Source organism: Betta splendens, chromosome 19, assembly GCF_900634795.4.
Source record: "Betta splendens chromosome 19, fBetSpl5.4, whole genome shotgun sequence".
In the NCBI taxonomy this organism is placed as follows: Eukaryota; Metazoa; Chordata; class Actinopteri; order Anabantiformes; family Osphronemidae; genus Betta; species Betta splendens.
In genome coordinates, this window is record NC_040898.2 from 12,756,280 (window position 1) to 12,777,491 (window position 21,212).

Genomic DNA, 21,212 nt, shown 5'->3' on the forward strand with positions numbered 1-21,212 from the left:
CTAATCCTTTGTATTTGTCATTCGGCCTCCAGAACATGTGGATCGAGAGAACCACCTACTCGACGGCATACAAACTTCCCGGAATCCTGCGCTGGTTTGAAGTGAAATCCGTCTCCACGGTGAGCGCGAGACAGGCCCGTGTACCGGGCAGTCGTCCTAATCAGATGAGGATCTGTAGCCGTGCGCGGAGGCGATCGATGTGATTTGTCCACTTAAGAGGTGTAGGCAGCCTCGCGGACGCTGGCGTGCCACTCCCCGGACAAATGACGGGGCACGCTGTCTGTTTGCCAGAGGCCCCGCATTGATTCACCAAGCTCTCCTTTAAGCCTGTTTCCACTGAAAATAGCTACACAGCACAAATGCAAGGAGAGAAAAGCCCAGAAGTCGCTCTCTGTTGATTTTCCCGTAATAGAATTACCTGGATCGTGTATTGAAAACCCATAGATAAGAGAATGGTCTGCCTGCAAGTAATGCCGTTAGTGTTTTCCTGTAGTAAAAGTGCATTTCCCCTCCGTCCCACTGAAGCGGCAATACAGTTTTATTATCTTAGTTCTGTTGTTTGACTTCTTAACGCGCTGGCCCTGTGTCACCCCTCTGGGCTTGGATGTTGTTTGCCAGGAATTGGAGTGTGGAGAAATGGGTAAAGTAATATACTGTAACCTGCAGCACAAGAGCGGGGGACGGTATCAAGTCGAGCCAAGACGCCCACCTTCATCTACCAACGTGTCGTTTAGTTAGTCCCAAAATAAATGTACTACTCAGCAATTAGCCTGGGGTGCGTTTTCACACAGTCAGCTGCTCTTTATTTGTCACTTTGACTGCTCGCGTTTGCTAATGTGCGTGGAGCTGGAGCATCCGGGTGTGTCCTAGCGGACTCCATAGCTGTCAGACAGCTCATGACGTCCACGCACCCGCCAGCTTGGACGCTTATTGCCGCAGCGGTCCTTAGTACAATCATTTCACTACAAGGACTTCATCCCGAGCTCCAGATTGCCGCTCTAATTCGGAGCAAAGGCCTCTTCCTTCAGGCAGGTTTGGAACAAACTGTCAGCAGCAGCTTGCCCTCCAGATGAGCTGGGGAGAGGCCGGGTCCCCGAGGTCAGCCTCTCTATTTAAAGCTTAATGACTGGGCTGAGATTCACCAAAGCTAAATCCCTCCATCTGACAATGCTTTTTATCAAGCTGTGCTGAAACGTACCGGCCCAGATTGGAGATTTGTCTCCTTGGCACAACATCTTTATTCTTTTGGCTGGATTCTAAATCTGACATTTACTCAACAATCCACTTGGGTTTGCTCTAAATTCTTATAGCGAGGTGATTTTTTTTTTGCTCCTCCATCCATTGTAAGGAGATTGCGCCAATGTCAAGTTACATGATTAAGTAGAAATTGATTTCCACGTTGCAGTGGAATTAAAGGCATTTCGAAGAATTTTATTCTTTCCTTCTCAGAATCGCCAGTCATATTTTGTTGACTTGGGAATTGAAATTCCCCAACAGCAACACGCTGTTCATCTTCATTTGACACCTACGGGGTCATGAATGGACTGTCTGCTTGTCTCTGCTCCAGTACATGATTTATGTGCTCAGTTGCCAGCCCATCCTCTAATAACCCAGTTACACGCAGAGGCGGCAGTGATGCATTCTCCCGTTGCCTACATACCAAACATCATCATCAGGGGAGCCTTCTGTCCCGGTGCTGCACAGGTGGAGATCAGTCCGCTGGAGAACGCCATAGAGACCATGCAGCTGACCAACGAGAAGCTGAGCAGCATGGTGCAGAGGCACATCGCCGACCCCAACCTTCCCATCAACCCCCTCTCCATGCTGGTCAATGGGATTGTGGACCCAGCTGTCATGGGAGGATTTGCCAACTATGAGAAGGTAGTAAACCTAAATAAATATGATTGAAGCCTGTCTTACTGTAAGTCAATACTATGGCCATGACCTCAAGTCATGTCCAACATTTAGGAATAAATAGTTATTTGAGTTATTAGCAGTTAGTTATTACTCAGGAGATGCAATTAAATCATAGTAAAAGCTTTGACTTAGGATAATTTAGTCACAAGGTAAGTGTGCTCTCCTTGATAGGGTGCACGCTCACCCTGCAACGCTCCTTGTACCCAATGCTTGATGAGAAAAAAGTGATAGCCTGTTGGTTTCCCAGCACACATGGAATAGATTGATACTCGTCCGGTGAAATGATGCGGTGTGAGTCAGAAGAGGAGCAGTGTGAATTCTTTTGCCCTCGGGGCGCTCCTTCATCTCGGTAAAATAGTTCAGGTGGTGGAGGAGAGACGGGGGTCTTGACTACCTTTTTCTCATCTTCACAGCTCCTCCCAGTGCTTCTCTACATGACTCTCCGTTTCATTCCCTCATTTCTCCCTTCATATATCACAAACTCTGCAGCATTTCAGATTGTTTCATTTATCCATGTGTTTCCTTTTCCTCCCTTCAAACCAAACTTACTCCTTGTTCTCGTCCCCAGGCCTTCTTTAATGACAAGTACATGCAGGAGCACCCAGAAGACCTGGAGAAGATTGAAAAACTGAAGGACCTTATTGCCTGGCAGGTGAGACCGAAGCCCAAATTGATTATTTGCATCATTGTGTCTTGGTAAAGCACCAGTCTGTCTCGCCTAAGACTTCAGGGTGCCATGACCAGCTCGTCACAAATTACACGCTGATTTAGTTTAAAAAAAAGACACATCCCATCATCTCTCACGGTATTTTGATCTGTAGCCTGCAGGCATGTGAAATACTGTGCATGGATAAGATGCAATAGAGGATTTCTTTCCTCGTAAAGCATGCAGCATGAAAACAGGAGTCTGTGCTGTTTGCTTTTGGCTATTTAACAGGCCTTTGTGGTGCTGAAATTGTTCTGGCCTGATATGTGACATTCGATAGTTTTAATTGTCAGAGGTTTCTTAATGGAATCGACAGCAGTAATATGTCAACCGTGCAGCACTGTAGATTTTACACCTGAACGTCAGCGGTGAGTTTAAGTGCTGGGAGATAGTCGGTTTTGTATATCATGGCATTTATGTCTAAAACGTTGTCAACTTACTAAAGCTCGGCCTCTGCAAAATAAATAAATTCACTCTGAAAGGTTACATCTGAGAATAAAACACCGTCTGAGCAGCTTGTGAGTGCGCTGCTGAGAGTGTCCAAGTGAAGAGAGCAGGGGAAGGTGTGTTAAAGAGTGGGGGGGTTCAGGAGTGCACCGCAGAATGAGACAGCTCCACATCAGCATTGTTGGTGTTGAGGTTTACTCTGGTACCTCCATACACAAAATCACGCGCTTTGGGAGAAACAACGCTGATGCATTATGTCCATTTGGTTATTTTTAAATCCACTATACACTGACTACTACTGTTAATGTTTTGTTCTGATTCTTGTGATGCCCAGATATTAAGAAGCCATCACATGGACTAAAAGGGTGTTAGAAATCACACTGCAATTTGGAAATCATCATCCACCCACAGTCTACAGTACTAATTAGCAGGAGCTCTGTTGTGCACCACAGTCTTACCAGTATGAGATAAACAAGCTGCTCAGATCTTCTCCCACATGCTCTCGACTGTGTGATTGAAATCATGGTGGTAAATATCTTTCATACATGTGAGTACAGAGAGACACAATTTAAGTGGTTTGGCTCAATCATCACAGAAGCTCGGCGTAGAGAAAGCAGAGACGCGTTCACTGAACCCACGCCAGGCGTGCACACAAGGAACTTTTAAAGAGATGACTAAGGCAGAGTTGTTGATTTGAAATGATATCAGCTGTCTCCGCGCCAGAGCCAGCATGCTTGTTTATCTCGCGTTTTGAATCCGTCTAAATGAGACAAATGAAGGCGCCCCTGCTCCAGTGAACAAACTAAATGGGGGGGAGGAACGAGCCAGCGTGCGCTGTTATTCTGAAATACCCATTGTCCTCGTCTAGTAATTAGAGAGGAAATGAGGAGCTGGAAATCAGGAAATTAGGCATTGTAAAATGCTCCCCGGCAAATACAAAGTAGGCATTTCCTGTGATGTTTCTCCTTATAATTACCAAACAGTCCAGACACATGTTTAAATTAGCGGCGTAAACATCTCACTGCAACATGAGCCACTGTATCAGAAGTTGTTAAGTGCAGCTGTGAGATCAATAAATTGGATCACGGACCTGATGGGACCATGTTCATGGGGCATTAACAACGGCGCTAAACACGTAAAAAATGAATGGTGACGTTTGGGTCCTGTCATGAGTCCTGCTCATTAGTATTGACTCACCAGCAGATTTATGTGTCTCTGGGACCTTTGTGACCTTCATGAACGCTCCTATTACATCATCGTAGCCTTAATACCAGGGGTCTGAAGTCTACAGATCGACAGAAGACCTGAATCTACTTGTTTCAGTTTGCGCATTTGTTCGTTACTTGTCGTCGTGTGTGGCTGCTTTTGGGAACGCCACTGCTTCATTTTAAATACGCTGCCCAGCTGTCTCTTACCCGTGATGTCTCTGGGAGCCCATAAAACCTCTGTTTGAAGTTGTTTCAACTTACTAAGCCACTCAACCTGTGTGTGTGTGTGTTTGTGTGTGTGTTTGTGTGCGTGTGTGTGTGCGCGCGCGCGCCAACCTTCAGCCTGTGTCTTACAATGAGCTTATCTCGGTGCAGCCACCAAGCAGCATTCTGTTGCCATGCCGCCACTCAGTTGCACTCAATCATCCTGAGCTCTATAAAAAGATGTGTGTATCCTGGGAGACGTGAATCTTGCCTCAGCGTTTACTCTCGCTGTTTTTCTTCCTCTCTTCTATCTTTTCTCATCTCGCTACGCGCCTTCGATCTTGTGATTCCTCTCCTTCCCCTGGACCGCTCGCTCCTCTCCTCTCCCGGCCTCCTCTCATCTCACCCCATTCTTTCTCCTCCAAGAGGTCCCAGTTATAATGATGAAGGTGCTCAATATCAGGGGAAATCCTCGCAGGGTGTCTGCAGGCGCCTCTCATTTATCTGTCTGAGAGAGAGCTTTAGTTCCAGAAGCACTGCACTGTAACAAACATTAAGTGAGTGAAATATCAAGGATTTTAGATGCTCAGATAGATTTCCACTATCTCTACATGGGCTGGTCTCCTTCACCTCCAATCATAAGAAGCTTTTTAATGCATTACTTTATTATTCTGCATGGCTGTGAACCTATAGCAAAAAGCCTTTTCATCTGCAACATTATAAATGTTCCTACACATTTTCCTCACTGTTAATAAGCCCCCCCACATGTTCAGACATGCATAAATAAAACATGCACTGCTGGAGATTATTACAAAAGGTTGCATCATGGAACTGAAGTGCTCGCTGAATGGAGTCAGTCTGTACTGTAGCCAGATGTAGTGGGGCAGTTCACCCTCCAAGAAAAGGCAGGAGGGCTCCAGGGAGTGCACCCAGAAAGCAGATGGCATTGGCGAAGCAAGTTATACTGTGTTCAAAATGTTAGCAAAGGGATGTTCTAAATACCAGACATGAGGCGACGTCTAGCGCTGAGCCTCTGCAAAAGCTTCTAAAAAGAAGTCATTCGCATGGGAATGATTGTGTGGGAGTCCAAAGCTCAACAATCTGAGTGCTCTTTGTCTCCATGCGTTCAGTGGTTTAAGATTTCTTCCCTTCACCTTCATCAGCATTCTCGCGTCAGTCAGGAATCATTTCTCTAATTGCCGACTGTGACGTGTTTGTGGCGAGTTATTGTGCGGCTGCGTTGCCACAGCCGCCTCGCCAGAGCCTCTCTCTCTCTCTCTCTCCTTCCTTCTACCTGAGTTGCCTCCGTTATGCGTTGGGGCTTTGTTATTCACCCGCTGCCTGCAGTGCAAGCTTGAAACGGTGCACTGCGTCGGCGTTTGCGTCAGACGTGGAGACGCGGCGCCACGCGTTGATGCTGGTGGCGGGAGGCGGGGCCTGTGTCCTGGCAACCGGCGGCTCCAATGTGGTCCACCTCCACCTGGGTGAAACCAACGATGAGGCCGGAGGTCGCGGGCCTCGGACCCGGACGGTAGAAGCTCTCTTTCAGCTACTGTGTGTCGCATTCACGTGTTCCGTCTCACCAGATCCCGCACCTGGCCGAGGGCGTCCGCATCCACGGGGAGAAGGTGACGGAGGCTCTGAGGCCTTTCCACGACCGCATGGAGGCCTGCTTCAAGCAGCTGCGCGAGAAGGTGGAGAAACAGTACGGGGCGAAGACTCTGGTGAGAACGCTGACCGGCGTCCGGTGCCGCGTGCGTCACTCGGTGTGGTCATTTTTAGAAGGCGCTAATGGACTCTGCACTTACTGTGGATGGCTTGAAGATTTTTACACCTTTTAAGCATCCATTATTTAGGGCCATGTCCTCCTGTTGCTTTCATCAGCAGTGCCGTGCGTATACAGAGCCTTACTTTTAAATAAACAGATTTAACATTCTCCAGTCACAAAAATCTAGACTGAGAACTGAAAGTATGACAAGACACGGAACAGCTAATGGAAGACTGCGACACATTAGCACTTAGCGTTAGCGTTCCACCCCCTTTGAGGACAGAAACCTCGAGATCTGTTCTGAGCTGTTTTCATTGCTCAAGCGACAGGTTGCACACGACCGTCCACGGCGTCAACAGCGGTAGTTGAAGCTTGAACTGCCCGTTTCTCATTCTGTTGTGTTTGCTTTTTGACATGAGGTCCAGACACCAGCACTGCAATTACCTACAAATAAGCCGGTTGGTATAGGTTTCTATGGCAACGTACGGCATGGTACACGGTTACAGGTAGGATAAGGCTGCGCGATGCTCCTTTCTTCAACGTGCAATAAAAATAGCAAAAGTATTAATGTCAGAGTATTCATGAAACCAGGATTACTTCAGCTCAAATGCACATTTATCCAGGTCCCCAGTGGACTGATACGAGTCAGTGTAGCTGGTGATTTCTTTTTATCCTGGATGTTTCGGGCATTTCTGGTGTAATGTTTCCTCAAGGCATTCCTGCAGTAACATTTCCAACAATGGGATGGATGCGAGGTCACAGTGAACTTGACCTTTAAGCACAAATATGTAATTAGCTCATCAATCAGTCCATCAGTTCAAGTCGACATTTGTGCCACTTCCAAAGAGCTTTCCCTGAAGGCATCATTGAGGTACGAGGTCAAAGCGATCTTAACTTTTGACCACAAAAATGCAATCGGTTCATCCTTGAGTCTAAGTGGATGTTGGTGGCAATTCTGAAGACGTTCCCTCAAGGCATTCCTGAGATACCACACGATGGATGGTCAGACAACCTGAGAAAGTAATGGCACCAGCATTTACCAGCTCTCCATTTCACATTTTACTAGCTGATGGCAATAACACAGCCATAATTAAATCAGGTATTCTATTTAAGTCTAAATGCAGAGTTGTAGGTTTTCTGTATTTTACAGTGTCCTCCAGATGCACTCAGGACGTGTATCTCTCCACTTTACAGATTTAATTGTTGCTCGGCTGAGATTTTGCCTCAGCCTTGTGCGAGGTAACGCGGCCCTCGCTCAGACGCCGGTGACCTTTCAAAGCGAGAGGAAAAACCATCACTTTCCCAGGGGTCTGATAATAAGGTTATCCTGTCAGATGTGCGATGTCCCCTTTAAATACAGAAAAGTGCATTGTTAGAACTGCTGCTCGCAGGTTTTTTCCCCCGGCAGGTTCCAGCGGAAATTAATGGCATCGCCAGCCATTTTACCCACGTTTATGTTCAGTTATGCTGCTGTGGGCGGAGCTCCGGAATCACATGAACGACTAGTAGCAGCCAGCATGAAGACGTTATACGATAAATCCTCACCCAAGGAGGGAGGCGATGATGGAGTCAAGTTTATGTAAATGTAAATAACCGCCTTCAACAAAAGCTTTAATTTATGGACTCTGTTTTAATAGCTTCATCGTCCACTGCTTTGGCAGATCACCAGAAGTGACGTTGACTTGAAACTTGTTTGGTGGAAGCTGGTGTCGTCCGTTTGCAACCTAACGAGCACCTCTGGGACCTCGACTACATGAAACTAAAGCTCAAAGAAAGCTGACGTATTTGTGTGTGCGTGTGCGTGCGTGCGTGTGTGTGCGTGTGTGTGCGTGTGTGTGCGTGTGTCGACAGCCGCCGGCAGGCGAACGCCGAGGGCCTCGTCCTCCGTCCATGGTGCGCTCCTTCACCATGCCCTCCTCCCAGAGGCCGCTGTCGGTGGCTTCCGCAAACTCCATCTCCTCGGACAACTCCCCCTCCAGACCCGGTTCTGACGGGTAAACGCCATATTAACCACATTGAAGACACACACACAGCATGTTGCATGAATCTAAACTTTATAAGAGATGCATTAGAGATTCTGTATACAGTAAACTACACACCGTTGATCTGACCTGTCATATGTCCCCAATACCTTTTGATTCAGATTTGCCCTGGAGCCCTTGCTCCCGAAGAAGCAGCACACGAAGTCTCAGGACAAGCTGGATCGAGACGAGCCTGAGAGGGAGCGGAAAGACAGGAAGAAGGAGAAGAGGAACAGCAAGCACCAGGAGATATTTGACAAGGAGATGAAGACCATGGAAATCCCACTGCAGCCCACTGATGCTGTCATTCTGTCAGAGACGGTACTGAAGACACCATCTATTCTTCTCTCCCGTCCTGTAGTTAACCCACACTTTTCCCTTCTGCTGGTTTTTACTTGAACTCCTCTTCCAATGTCTCCCAAGCCGTTGTTTGAACGTATGACAACAGTCAAAAATAGCTTCTTTATTCTGACACAAAACCCTCTTGTCTTTTAATATCCTAGAAGAACACGTCCCTGAATGAGGCGCTATCCTCTGTGTCCCGTGTGGGCCGCCTGTTTGACTTTGGTCAATTACACACTTGTTTATTCATGTAGACTACAGTGTAGAATCGCCCCGAGGACACATCTTGTCCTATTCAAATTCCATCCACAATAAAGCTGGAGAGCGCAGTCTTGCATGCAAATGATTATTTGTAACCACAAATAAGATATTGCAACCCAACAGTCGCGCTCATGTAAATGGCCTCTCCTGTAGGACTGCACCCAGCCTGCTTAACATGCACGTACACACACAGACTGCGGCTCCAAATGGGGTGCGAAATCTCTCTTTTCTTAAATGATTTTTCATTGGTACGCTATTAAATTCCATCATAGATTTAACTCGATTATTTCCTCAACCTGTTTTGTAATTTTGGCTCTGACAGCTGGAATCAGCCGACCCCCCCACAACCCTTAACAGGATAAGCAGCTTAGCTCACGGACGGACGGATCGTTGTATTTTATTTTGCCGAGTGCTGAGCTTCTGCTTTGGTCTTTAATGTGTCTTCACGCAGATCAGCCCCTTGCGCCCACAGAGGCCAAGGAGTCAGGTTCTCAACCAGATTGGGGGAGACCGCCGCCTCTCGGTGTCCCCTGGACCCCCTTCTTCTTGCTCGAATGCTTCCTCCACGCCCGGACCCCCGCCCGTCACACCCAGGAGCAAGCTCTCCTTCAGCACAGTGCACGCTATTTCCAGTAAGCACATTCCTCCTATGCTACAGACCCAGTTATGGTCGGTCTGCAGCTTGTAAGTGCAGGCTCTCTCTCTCTCTCTCTCTTATTATTATTTAATTGGTTGAAAAATGGCATGTTTGGGTTAAGATTAGTTGTTTCCTAAATATTAAAAAATAAATATTAAATTCTCTCTCTCTCTTTCTCTCTCTCACTCTCTTGCTATCTCTACCTCCAGCTGAGTTTAACCTATTGTCCCACTGTTACCAGTACTGTTGTCCTCATGATGATTCTCAGTTTGTGACCAGTTTACCTTGACATCATCATCAGGCTCGACCTTGTCAATTTGAACTTGAGAACCATTCACTGGCTCATTCTTAACCACCATCTTCTCTAACTAATGTTAAAGGCCACGTGGTCTCTCATAGGTCAGGCCCCGACTATTAGAGAAGCGCTAATGTTGCCTCGATGATGAATGTGATCTGACGAGCCCCCTCTCGCACAGATCTGGAGCTGAATGGGATGGGCTCCTCCCACAAGGGCGAAACCCCTCCTCCGCTGCCCGTCAAAGGCAGCACGGCTGATTATGGCAACCTGCTAGATAATCACGACTCGATGAGTCCCTCAACGCCGCCGCCGCCGCCGCCACATCAGAGGGTAGGTGTTTTAATTAGGGCTGAAGCAGCTCCTTAATGATGCATGGCACTTATAATGGAACAAGAGGTCAGTGCGTGCACTTGACACCCGGGTCGGCCTCTCGCTACACCTGCCGCTGTAGGTGCTGAGCTGACGCGTGCGTTCATGTCTTACAGTCGCGCGTGTGTGCGTGATTTTCCTAATGTGTGTCACAGAGCGCAGGCATCAGTCAGTTGGCAGCGAGGGCCTACACGCGCCTGTCCGCCCTGCTGTTATTTATACGCGTTGCCTCCAGCCGGGCCCAGCGCTCAGACGTGATTGATTGGATGATTACTTTACCCCTCACATCCGTCAGGAGCTCTCCCGTTGTTAATCAGCGGGCTCGTCTCTCGGCGTCCGCGGACGTCCACGCCGGCCGTCCTCGCGCCTCGCCGCTCCGTTAACTAATCTTATTTATCCACTGTCACGGCCCACGGACAGGTAGTAAAACGGAGCCTGGGCGCGCGCGGTGTGGCCGCGGACTGACAGTAATGTAGAGAGAGAGACTGAGTGACAGACACTCTGCAGTCGATGATGGAGGCAAAGGCGAGGTCGTTAACGAGCGTCGCTGCTCGTCTGTTTTCTCGTTCAGGTGGAGCGTGCAGATGTTAGGTAATTATTGTAAGGTGTCAGTGATTAATTAGCCAATATGAGTTACAGATAAATTACAAACTTTTTAAGTTTTTTGCTCTATAAAGGTTGTTTTATTCGTTTTCCCTTGTCATGGAAGCTGCAAAATATTAATTCCACATGTAGTCGGACAGTTTAATGCTAGATAATCACCTCATCTTGCATAGCCGCCATCTTAAAAGATATGAATGTTGTGTAAGCCGATCCTGGCATTAGTGCTCCTATCAAAGGACCTGTCAGTCAGAGCGGAGAATGGCAACAGCTTTTAATCCCGTGTGTTATGTCTGAATCCAAAGCGCGCGTCTTTATTTTGAGAACGGTGGATTTCAGGCGTCTGTTTTGTTTGCAGCACTTTCCGCCGCCTCTGCCCAGCAAGACCCCTCCTCCGCCCCCTCCCAAGACGACCAGAAAACAGGCCTCCAGTGATTCGGGAATTGTACAGTGAACAAAGACGCTGACAGTGGGACCGGGCAACGCGGACGAGACGAGGCGAGAACCGCTCCCCCTGAAAACCAGGTTGTTTTTACCCACACATTCCTCGCTCTCGGTCCCAGCGCGACGAGACGAATACCTCACTGCAGCCCACCCCCTCTTTTTAAAACATTTAAAATAGCCTTTTATTTGATGATGATGATGATGATGATGATGCAGGCTGCCACAGGGAGCACATTGCACAAATGAGCGGTCACAGAACAAGTAGATGCTGTCTACAACTGACACGGCGCCACTTTAAGCCAGCTTCACCACACGACTGCGTTCAGACTGAGCTCGGACCAACAGCTTCGCTACTGTCTGAGGGCTCGTAGCTCCTTAAAGCATTATTCCTATTCCCACTATGTACAGAGGTTTGTATATACGACTTTATTTTATTTCAGCTTTTTGTATGTGACTCGATCATGCATCTTTTTGTATTAACGTATCATTAGGTTAAGTGGCATTTATATGAAACAAAAAAAGGGCCCGTAGCTTTGTTTTCTCTCTGACAGGGACTTGACACAGTTGCTACGTGTGAACCTATCACAGATTTTATTGGTTAAGGTTTGGAGTGAACAAACTAACTCCTGTCGCATTACCATTGCTCAGACATTGCTGTAACCTTGAATTTGCATAATATTGACTTTTCCCAATTCACTACTGACTCGACATCTGAATAAACTTTTCAAATGTATGTATTTTTAAAGGAAAGTTGTTTGCCTCATGATGTTGTCAGGGGGGGGTGCCTTCACATGCCTCTGTAAATCTGTACGTTTCCCCATGAGCGACCGGCCTGACTGACAGCCGTCACCACAGCCACTCCATTAACAGCATGCAGGCGCTCAGACCGGCGATGTTACGCAACACGGGCTCACGCAGCGTGATTTGCATGATGCGTCTGCATACGGAGCAGTCATTACTCCCTCTGAAGGCGTGAATGCACAATGCGGCCCATATTTAAAGAAGAAGACGCCAACTTTGTCCTGTTCTGTGCAGTTTAGCTTCAATTTCTTAAATTTAAAGAAGGGATTTCTTCAGGGTAAACATCAGGTATATTGTTAATGTAAACATCCAGGTTGGAGGTGGACGGGTTGTTTCTGCTTTTTATGCTTGACGGGTTTAATGTGTCTTGACTCCATACGAACGATTAAAGTTTTAATTATTAACTTAATTATCTGTTGCTGCAGCTTTATATTACATCCCACTTTAATAATCTTAAAATTAATATAATATATTCATTGTGGGGCTGAGTTTAAAAGTCTGCGTTCAAAACAATCATCACTTTCCGGCTCCAAATGGAAGCAAAGCGTGCGATGTTCCCCATACGGCGATAAACAGAGCTCCAGCGCTGAAATGAACTTGTCCTCATAACGATTTCGTCATCGCCCGCACATTTGGTGAATGTGTTCACAGGCCTGTTGTTGTGCCATAAAAGCAGCTCGCGGGCTCCTTTTCAAGCGCTCGCCCCTGGTGGCTCGTGTGCTCCGCTCCCCCGTTCTGCTGACACTTTGTGAGTAGGTGTCTGCGCCCGAGGACAAATATTCCGACTGTAGCCTTTGTTGTTTGAAGTCGTTGTTTCATTTTAACAACTGACGAAAGTTGGGGTTTATAAAGATCTCTTGTCCTGATTTGGAGCAATGAGTGACATCGACTCCTGTGGAGTTTTGCGTCTCATTAGAGACCGCAGGACTGCAGCTCACTGTGGAGTTTGACTATAAAATGTCTTATTAAAGGGGTCTTATTTAAATTCACCCACTATGATTTTTTTCCGAATTGATCAGCAATAAATCAATTAAATATTTGACTTGTGTATTTGGGGCTATATTGAGTTCAACCACGTAATCTCCTCCACGTCCTCTCACGCTTCCTGCGTCGTCCTTTTCCCACGTGTGCTGCGACTCGAGCAGTAAAATCCATTTACATGTTTCTACGGCGGAATCCAAGGTTTGCGGCGTGAGCTCTATAGGACCTTCATCTGACCGTCTGTCTAGATGATGAATGGTCCTCAAAACCAAACAAAATGAAATAAGTAATATACAATAGAAAGCCAGGCTTTACTGTGGTCCACGTGTTGGCTTCCCGTCTTATTGTTGGATATTCGCAGTTTCCTCTCGAGGCTCGACTGTCTGGCCCCCCCCAGGGATCAATACGCTCCTACACTGCTATTCTGCCTACAACAAGGCCTGATAGCTAATAGCTGGCTCTGAAAGGCCCGGCCTGCAGTAGGTCAGTGTTAACCAACACGAGAGCGCTCTCCTGATTGTTTTTATTCAGTCGTCAGCGCATTAAAGAGTAAACTGACCGCCCGTCTTCACCGCGTCACTGCTGAGAAGTCACTTCATGATTAAAATATGCTCGGGCTCCTTCCTCGCACAGATGGCAGCCGCTGCCATCAGCTGCATGCATTAGTAAGCGGCAGCGTGGGCCCCGTGCTCCATGATAGGACCATCATCACAACATCGGGGCTTTTTACCAGTAGATTGTGGGAGGTCAAGATGATCAACAACAGCAGCTGTTAAATATTTAATTAAACCCGTCTACATGCGTTTGCAGAGAATACAAATAAATCTGGCCGCCGTGTTGAAATATGATTGATTATTCATTTTTCCTACGCTACAGATGAAAAGGGGACACGCCTGCATTCATCAGGGTGACAGGTGGTTTTAGATCCAACGTTAAAAACGCCTGAAGGTCCGACAGCAGCCAGAGAAAGGCACCAGAACCGGGCTCGGGTCTCAATCAGTATCAGTATCAGTAAAGTAAAAGCCTCTGATGGTTGTGTTATGTAACTAAGTGCAGATGAACCTCAATGTGCTCAAATAATTCAATAGCAAAACAAAAACACTACTAATTATTAATACACAGCAGAGTTGAAGACAGCTTTTTAATACGGGCCTTGTTTTGACCGGAATAAGAAAACGGCTCATAGTGTTTAATAAGCAGATACAAATCTGTGTGGACTCAAGGCTGCCAAATGCTACCTGCACTAAATATTCACTTGAGGCTGGTGAATACGGCAAATAAATAATGCAGCATAATAAATAATGCAATAATCTGCCTTTTTCACGCAGACATTAGAAAGTTTTAGGGGGTTATGTGGATCAAAGCCTCATCACGTCCACAGTGGGTTGAAGCCGTAACTCCTGCTGGGGTCAGATGCTGGTTTATAACCTGCACCCGACCCCTAGTCGTCCGGTTGAAGCGGGATGAGGAGCGGCGCCAGCGCCGCCGCCGCGCCTTCGTGATTCTCCCACTCGCTCCTCAAAGCGCGGGAAAATGCACGTCTTAATTGAGAGGATTTCCAGCGGCTTTGTGAGGGCTGAGAGCTGTGAACCAGCGCCTTCTCTCCAGGAGAAGTGTATTTACAGCGCAGCTCTCTGCCCGTCTCATTTGTCACTGCAGCCTGGAACAACGTGCGCTCTCGACACGCTTTCATTTGCTGGGAGGCTGCGAATGTGCACGTTTCCACTTAAATGTCTCTTTAGCATAATGAGATACAGTCTTTCCATTAATCATTGCATATGCTTATATACTGTGTGTGGGGAGATCCTGGCTTCTCTGTCCACTGCAGAGACGGGGGAAACTTCCTGGTGTCCGTCTCTCAAACTCTTACTTCCCTTTTTTTCCTGCAATTAATTGTCGCATAAATAAGAGAAAACAGTCAAATGAGTCTGAGAGTGTAAATGTCACTCTGAGCGCGAGGGAAAAGCGTTCGCCAGTTTCCCTTCGCGCCCCGTCTTAACTTTTCTCAAACATAACAGCGAATACGATTATTCTGGTTGTGCTCATGCAAAAGCAATATTGAGCTTGGTAATTGTGATGTGATGCTGCAGAGGTTGGTTAAATAATTGATAATGAGGTCGACTGAGAGACTGAGCTGCTGTTGTTTGGATAATTAATGAGTCGTTTTTGCACCGTCTGCACGTGGGAGCGTCGCTGCTTATGGCAGGTAGACTTCCAGGGGGTCCCAACATGCAAACTCGTATATGGAACTTGGCTCCCTGGGAAATGAGGCCCCGTCGCTCGCTGTAAAGTGTGAGATGTTGATTACAGCGAACTTCCCTTTGAGCGAGTTTGTGATCAGACTTCAGAGCAAACACCTGCGTCTGTGATCGGGCGCCTTAATGCTGCTTTCTGTACAGCCTCCAACTTGACGGCGCCGCAGACAGACCCTCCATCACTGTCTTATCACCAGCCGCTGGCGCAGGCGCCGCACTGCAAAAGCAAAGAACTGCTGGCATTTTGAATGCGAGCCTGACTCGGTTGGTGCTGCACGGTCGACGGAGGCTTATTATGGTGGTTGGAGCGGAGGCAGCCGAGTGCTGGTGATCTACATTAGCCGGGGCGATTATGATGCGCTGGGTTTTCCCAGGCAGCCGGGGAGACGTGTTGCTAGGAAACATACCTAGACACCGGGGGTGGAGAACAGGTTTGATGAGAGAGTTTCCCCTGCTAGTTTCAGCTTCACATGGAAATAACTAAAGAGTGCCATAGGCACGCTGCCTCCGTAGCTCAGTATTGATTTGAAGTGGTTTATCAAATCTTTGTAATTTGGTCTTTTGATCTCACGCATCTGTGAGCTGCCTCGGTGCTTCACCGTTGGTTGTGTAACGGAAATAGATGGATATTTTAGGATTCCCACGGATTCGACGCTGTGTTTTATCAGACTCGGGGAAGAGTTAACTACTATTTAATTGGAGTCAATGTGAAACGTAATTAACTATTTATGTCTGACATTTGCATATTTTTGGCCTTTTTAAAATGCAGATTATATGTATTTTGTAGTATGTGCATTATCAGTATTGGAGGAGCATGAAGAGGACGCTTCTGCACGTTCATCACTTTAACTTTAATTCCTGACGCCTCTTAGTTTCTGCTTGATTAAAAACACCGCACTGATGTGATTTTGAGGATCGTCGCCTCCCAGGAAGCGGCGCAGGTCGGTTTGGCGCCATGTCTGAAGCAATGCTGCCTTCGTCTGGACAGCGTTGTTAGTGCACCTTTCCAATATGAGTAATCACCCTGAACCACAACGTGCAGTAAACCTTGGGCCTGTGTGTTCAGAAGCCCGAGGTCAAATTAGCAGTGTTGACACTTCAGCCGGTGATTTCGTGTTCAGTGGAGCTTTAGGATCAGCTCCACTTACAGAATGTTATAACTTTATTTAAAGATCCCACCAGTAAACAGTGGATGGAGTATATTTCACCTTCCTGCAGCTTAAGGCTGAACCCAGTGCAGATGTTGGCTCTTACAGACCAGTAACATCTGAGGGGTTGTATCTCCCCCCCGACCGGTGCTCCTTCTGCAGCTCTGCCTTAGACGGACTGTCAGGGCCAGACAGTAATTGGTCTGAAGGGACCCCACACGCAAACATCTCATTTCCTCCCTGGGCTTCACAGGTAGTTGAATACCTTGCGATGTTTTGGTGTTGCTGACATGGAATTTGAATCGAGGCTACGCATTCAGACGCCTTCACAGCAATTTGAGCTTCTAATGACGTTTAAAAATATTTAATGACATTTATCCCACGTAAACGTGCCAAGCTCCTCTCCTACTGTGACGTCAGACTGCAACCGGCAACAAGGCTGTTTATTATTCAGCTCTCAGGCTGTGTTGCCTGCGTTGCTCTGCTCCGCCGCTAGGGGGAGACTGTGGGAAGGTCAGGCCTCTACAAGAGGCTTATTCTGTGTACACAGTCAAAATTAATTATCTTATCTGGGCTTCTCATCGTTTAATTGGCCTTAAGTGCATCTAATAGCTTAGTAATTAAACATTTCACAGTCGTCCACATTTTGTGGGTTAGAGCCAAGACTGCTTTCAGAAAATGGTGTTCAGCAGGAAAATGTCAGGAGATTCTCTGTTTTGACTCGCAGCCTGATCTCAACAAGCAACAGCTCCCGACTCGAAGCAGACGCGGCCGCTTCACGCGCACATCCACAGTCGCCGTGATGAGCCGCGCTGGGCGTTGGACACCCGGCGGCTGGGGCTGTTTTCATCTGGAGGTGAGATGCCAGTGGCCTCCCGTGGAGCCCGGTGTCTGCGGCTGCTGTACAGCCCTCGGTCGGGACAACACCTCCGAGCCAAACCATTACATCAAGGTCATGGAGAGGAGGAATGCGATGCCGATTAGTGCGGGGGTCCAGCGGCCACCTGCGGAGCCCAGTCCGACCCGAGGGCGGAGGCGACGCACGCTTTGGAAATTCAGAATTCACTCGTTGGGCTCGTTTGTCAGCGTAAACTTTATCTGAGGTAAATGTGTTCAATTTAAAAAGATCGAGTCCAGAAACAACCCGATTATTATGTGTGGGGATATTGTTATTTTATAACAAATCACCGCAGGAGCCAGGCTCATAATAATAATAATAATTTCAACAATAAAACATTAATCTGGATTATAGCAATTAAAATAATTTTAATATTACATTTATATAACATGTATTTCGAAGCAGAAAAAACTTTTTAAAAAATTGGTGTTTGAAAAAATTAAGTGAGTATAATATTGACAAACTCACTCAGTTTTTTTTTCACTCCACGCGACTCGTGGCCCCTGTTTTTCCTCGGGAGCCTGCTGGGGGTATTTTTCCACGAGTCCTTTGTTGACACTAAACTTGCGCCACTCGGGGGCTGTTTATCGCAAACGGACTTCTCTTAAATGAAAGGTGCCTTTTTGCAAACACACGCGGCTCTTCCTTGTTTGTATTTGACACTGTCCCGCAGAAGTTCAGTCACAGCGACAATCAGTGCGCGGTCCACGAAGCAGGACGCCTGCTTTTATTGCGCTGTTACGGCCCCTATTTACTGTTCACCGCGGTGTTGACGAGTGCTTTTCAGATGCAATAATGTGTTAATAAAGTGTGTTTTCTGTTAGGATTTCTGCTATTCATGCATGAAAACCCTGTTATAGCTTGAGTTCAATTAGAGGTTAATAGTTTTAATCACGAAAACGAGATAACATGTACAAAAAATATTTTTAATTCTATTTTTTAAATTATATCATATTGAATTTGCGAAGCAATATTTATATATATCCACTTTTAATTTATATAGATGTTTGATGGTTTCAATCAGGCGTGTGTGCGTATTTACGCGCGATGGACGACACTGATAAAAGTCCTGACATGTCCTGATGTGAATACTGCTTAAAACAAAGACACGCTCCAGTCAACGGCAGTTTCGATGTGCATTGATATGGAGATCGGGTCAATGCGGGGCAGAACAGAGAGGTGTGACCATCCTCAGAGTTTTCTTCGATGGGCTACCTGGCTCCGGGCGCTGCGCATAAATACCTCCTCCCTCCGAGGACGAGCCCAGTCCTGAGGGAGAGAGACAGACACGCACGCAGTTCGGCCTTGGCGGATTCTGGCTCGGGTGGATTATGAACGCTTTTGGACACCAACCATCTACCCAGCAGAGCAGCCCCATTCAGCACCACAGCCCCCAGGAGCTCCTGGACATGGCCGTGTACTGCGACAACTACGGCGTGTACCAGCAGAACCTCCACCACCACCACGCGCAGAGGCCGCCCACGCACGCGTCCAGCTACGGCCTCGGGGAGTACACGTCCCCGTCCACGAACCCCTACCTGTGGCTGAACGGGCCGGGCATCAACTCCTCTCCCTATCTTCCCGGCAACGGCAGCTCGTCCTACATCCAGTCCGGATACGGGTCGAACCAGAGGCAGTTCCTGCCGCCTCCCGCCGGCTTCGGTGGAGCGGACCTGGGCTGGCTGTCCATCTCCAGCCAGCAGGAGCTGTTTAAGATGGTGCGGCCGCCGTACTCGTACTCGGCGCTGATCGCCATGGCCATACAGAACGCACAGGACAAGAAGCTGACCCTGAGTCAGATCTACCAGTACGTGGCCGACAACTTCCCCTTCTACAAGAAGAGCAAAGCTGGCTGGCAGAACTCCATCCGACACAACCTGTCACTGAACGACTGCTTCAAAAAGGTGGCACGAGACGAGGACGACCCAGGTGAGCGCTTAGTTGTGGGAGGGATTTTTATTCTACGCGCTTTAGTTCCACGGCGACTGATTAAAGACGAGGGGCGATTCCGAACGTTCACCCGTCTTATTTCTCATCCAGGCAAAGGCAACTACTGGACGCTGGACCCCAACTGCGAGAAGATGTTCGACAACGGCAACTTCAGGCGCAAGAGGAAGAGGAGAGCGGAGCTGGCGGGCGCAGGCGGCGCGTCGCCGCCGCTCAAGGCGGACGAGGCGGCGCACAAGCTGTCCGACACCGCCGGCCTCCTGAGCCCGTCGCCGCCCAGCCTGCGCGGCTCCCCGGCGTCCACGGAGCCCAAGTCGTCCCCGTCGCCCTCCGCCGAGCACAGCCCGTGCTTCAGCAACTTCGTGGCCAACGTGAACTCCCTCCTGGCGGCCGGCGGCGGCGCGGACGCGCCCCGCGGCGGCGCGGAGCGCGACTACGGCGGCGCGCACCTCGGGGTTCTGACCCAGAACCCGCCCAGAGACGGCGCGTCTGGACTGGGCTCATACTCACCCACCTTGATTTCCTCTCTGAACTCTGACAACGGCAGGATGAACTACTACACGTCGGTGCAGAGCCTCAACCATTTCAGTGTAAATAACCTCATCTACAGCCGGGAGGGAACAGAGGTGTAGCCTGTCTCCCCAGTAACTTATCACTCATTAGCCTTAACTCTTTGTGTAGCTGGTTGTCACTCACCTACAGGCCTTGTTGTAACACTGCACTGGGACCAAACGTCCCGTTCGCGATCATCTTCCAAACTGGGAGAAATATATTTCCTTGTATTTATAAAGGATAAGTGCCTCTGGTCCGGTTGCTCCTTGTCCACAGATGTGCCTCCTTCCACTGATGGAAGTGGACTTTTCTCTCGCGCCTCAAAGGAGAAGACACGTGTACAGAAATTATTTTCATAAGGAGAATTCCAACTGTGTTTTAGACTGAATAGTGTTTTGTGATTTATTTAAACTCACCCGGACGTTTGAATAAAATCATTTATGTTACGTGAACAATTAAAGCTCGAGTGTCATTTTTCTCTTCATGCTTTTCAGCGAAAAATATGTGTTAAACGACTTTGTTTTTACTCGCACGGAATATTGTGCCGTGCATTCGACCTTCCCGCGTCCAATTAAACCGGCTTGGAATTATTTTGCAGAGCCCCCGCTGTGTCGTCTGTCACGTCTCCAGGTCAAATAGGCCTGATAAATGTACAGAGGGAGACGTCAGCGGTGGAAGTGGTGAGCGAAGCCAAGTCAAGTGGCTGTAAGCGCTAAAGTATGTCAGACAGAGACATTTTCCGCCTGTCGGCTCCAATAACGCGATTTCAACCAGCAATCAGACCTTTAACTTACTTCTACAAGGTTCAGAAGTTCAGCCTTTGTGCGGCTTTGACTCAGACGCTAACCCGTTAGCCCAGCGCTCCACCTGTCCCACTTCCTAAGTCCTGTCACGCGAAAGCCCGGCCGCTGCGGGACCGTTGCGTTCTTCATTCCCAAAGTGCATCCTCCAAACAAAATCTGACATGTTTCTGCTGCACTGGAAACAAAACGACGCGTCCTGTTTGGGGGGAAACACTGAAGTGGCCCAACACCCTGCTCTTCCCTTATTTTCAAACAATATGGATATGCACGGAATCAAAGCCTGTAAATAAAAGGAAACACCTCTTAATTGGTTGATAATTGAATTCACTCATGCGCTCCATGGTCTGGAATAAAGGAAAAATTAATTGATAAGCCTTTCGTGCCCCTTGTTGGAACACAATGGAGGCTGGCAGTCAGAGGGATCCCCTCCTGGGCTCAAATGAAAATATTGCGATCTGAAGATCTGGGAACAAATTATCTCCCTCAGGCCACATTTTGCGCTATTATCTGTGGAGCAGGGCCACGGATCAGACAAAGGGGATTCTTGTCACACAGGAGCAGGTTCTCACAGCAACACGTTTTCTGTTCAGCTCCTCCTCATCAGC

At 47.9% G+C, this 21,212-nt stretch overlaps 2 protein-coding genes across 3 annotated transcripts in view; both read left to right on the forward strand.

The window, feature by feature from the left end:
* The window catches only part of dock1 (dedicator of cytokinesis 1), a 101,338-nt gene extending 89,366 nt beyond the window's left edge, over positions 1-11,972 (forward strand). For both annotated transcript variants that reach the window (XM_029135555.3, XM_029135557.3), the window contains exons 44-52: positions 33-119; positions 1,705-1,881; positions 2,486-2,569; positions 6,069-6,206; positions 8,102-8,244; positions 8,394-8,592; positions 9,326-9,506; positions 9,988-10,139; positions 11,137-11,972. In XM_029135555.3, the coding sequence (XP_028991388.1) occupies positions 33-119; positions 1,705-1,881; positions 2,486-2,569; positions 6,069-6,206; positions 8,102-8,244; positions 8,394-8,592; positions 9,326-9,506; positions 9,988-10,139; positions 11,137-11,232 (1,257 nt within the window). In that variant the 3' untranslated portion in view covers positions 11,233-11,972. The remainder of the gene's footprint in view (positions 1-32; positions 120-1,704; positions 1,882-2,485; positions 2,570-6,068; positions 6,207-8,101; positions 8,245-8,393; positions 8,593-9,325; positions 9,507-9,987; positions 10,140-11,136) is intronic.
* Positions 11,973-12,114: 142 nt separating this feature from the next.
* foxi1 (forkhead box i1) lies at positions 12,115-20,281 on the forward strand. The gene is made up of 2 exons (XM_029134428.3): positions 12,115-19,234; positions 19,346-20,281. The coding sequence occupies exons 1-2, from the start codon at positions 18,637-18,639 to the stop codon at positions 19,882-19,884; spliced, it is 1,137 nt and encodes a 378-aa protein (XP_028990261.1). The 5' UTR covers positions 12,115-18,636; the 3' UTR covers positions 19,885-20,281.
* Positions 20,282-21,212: the final 931 nt, after the last annotated feature.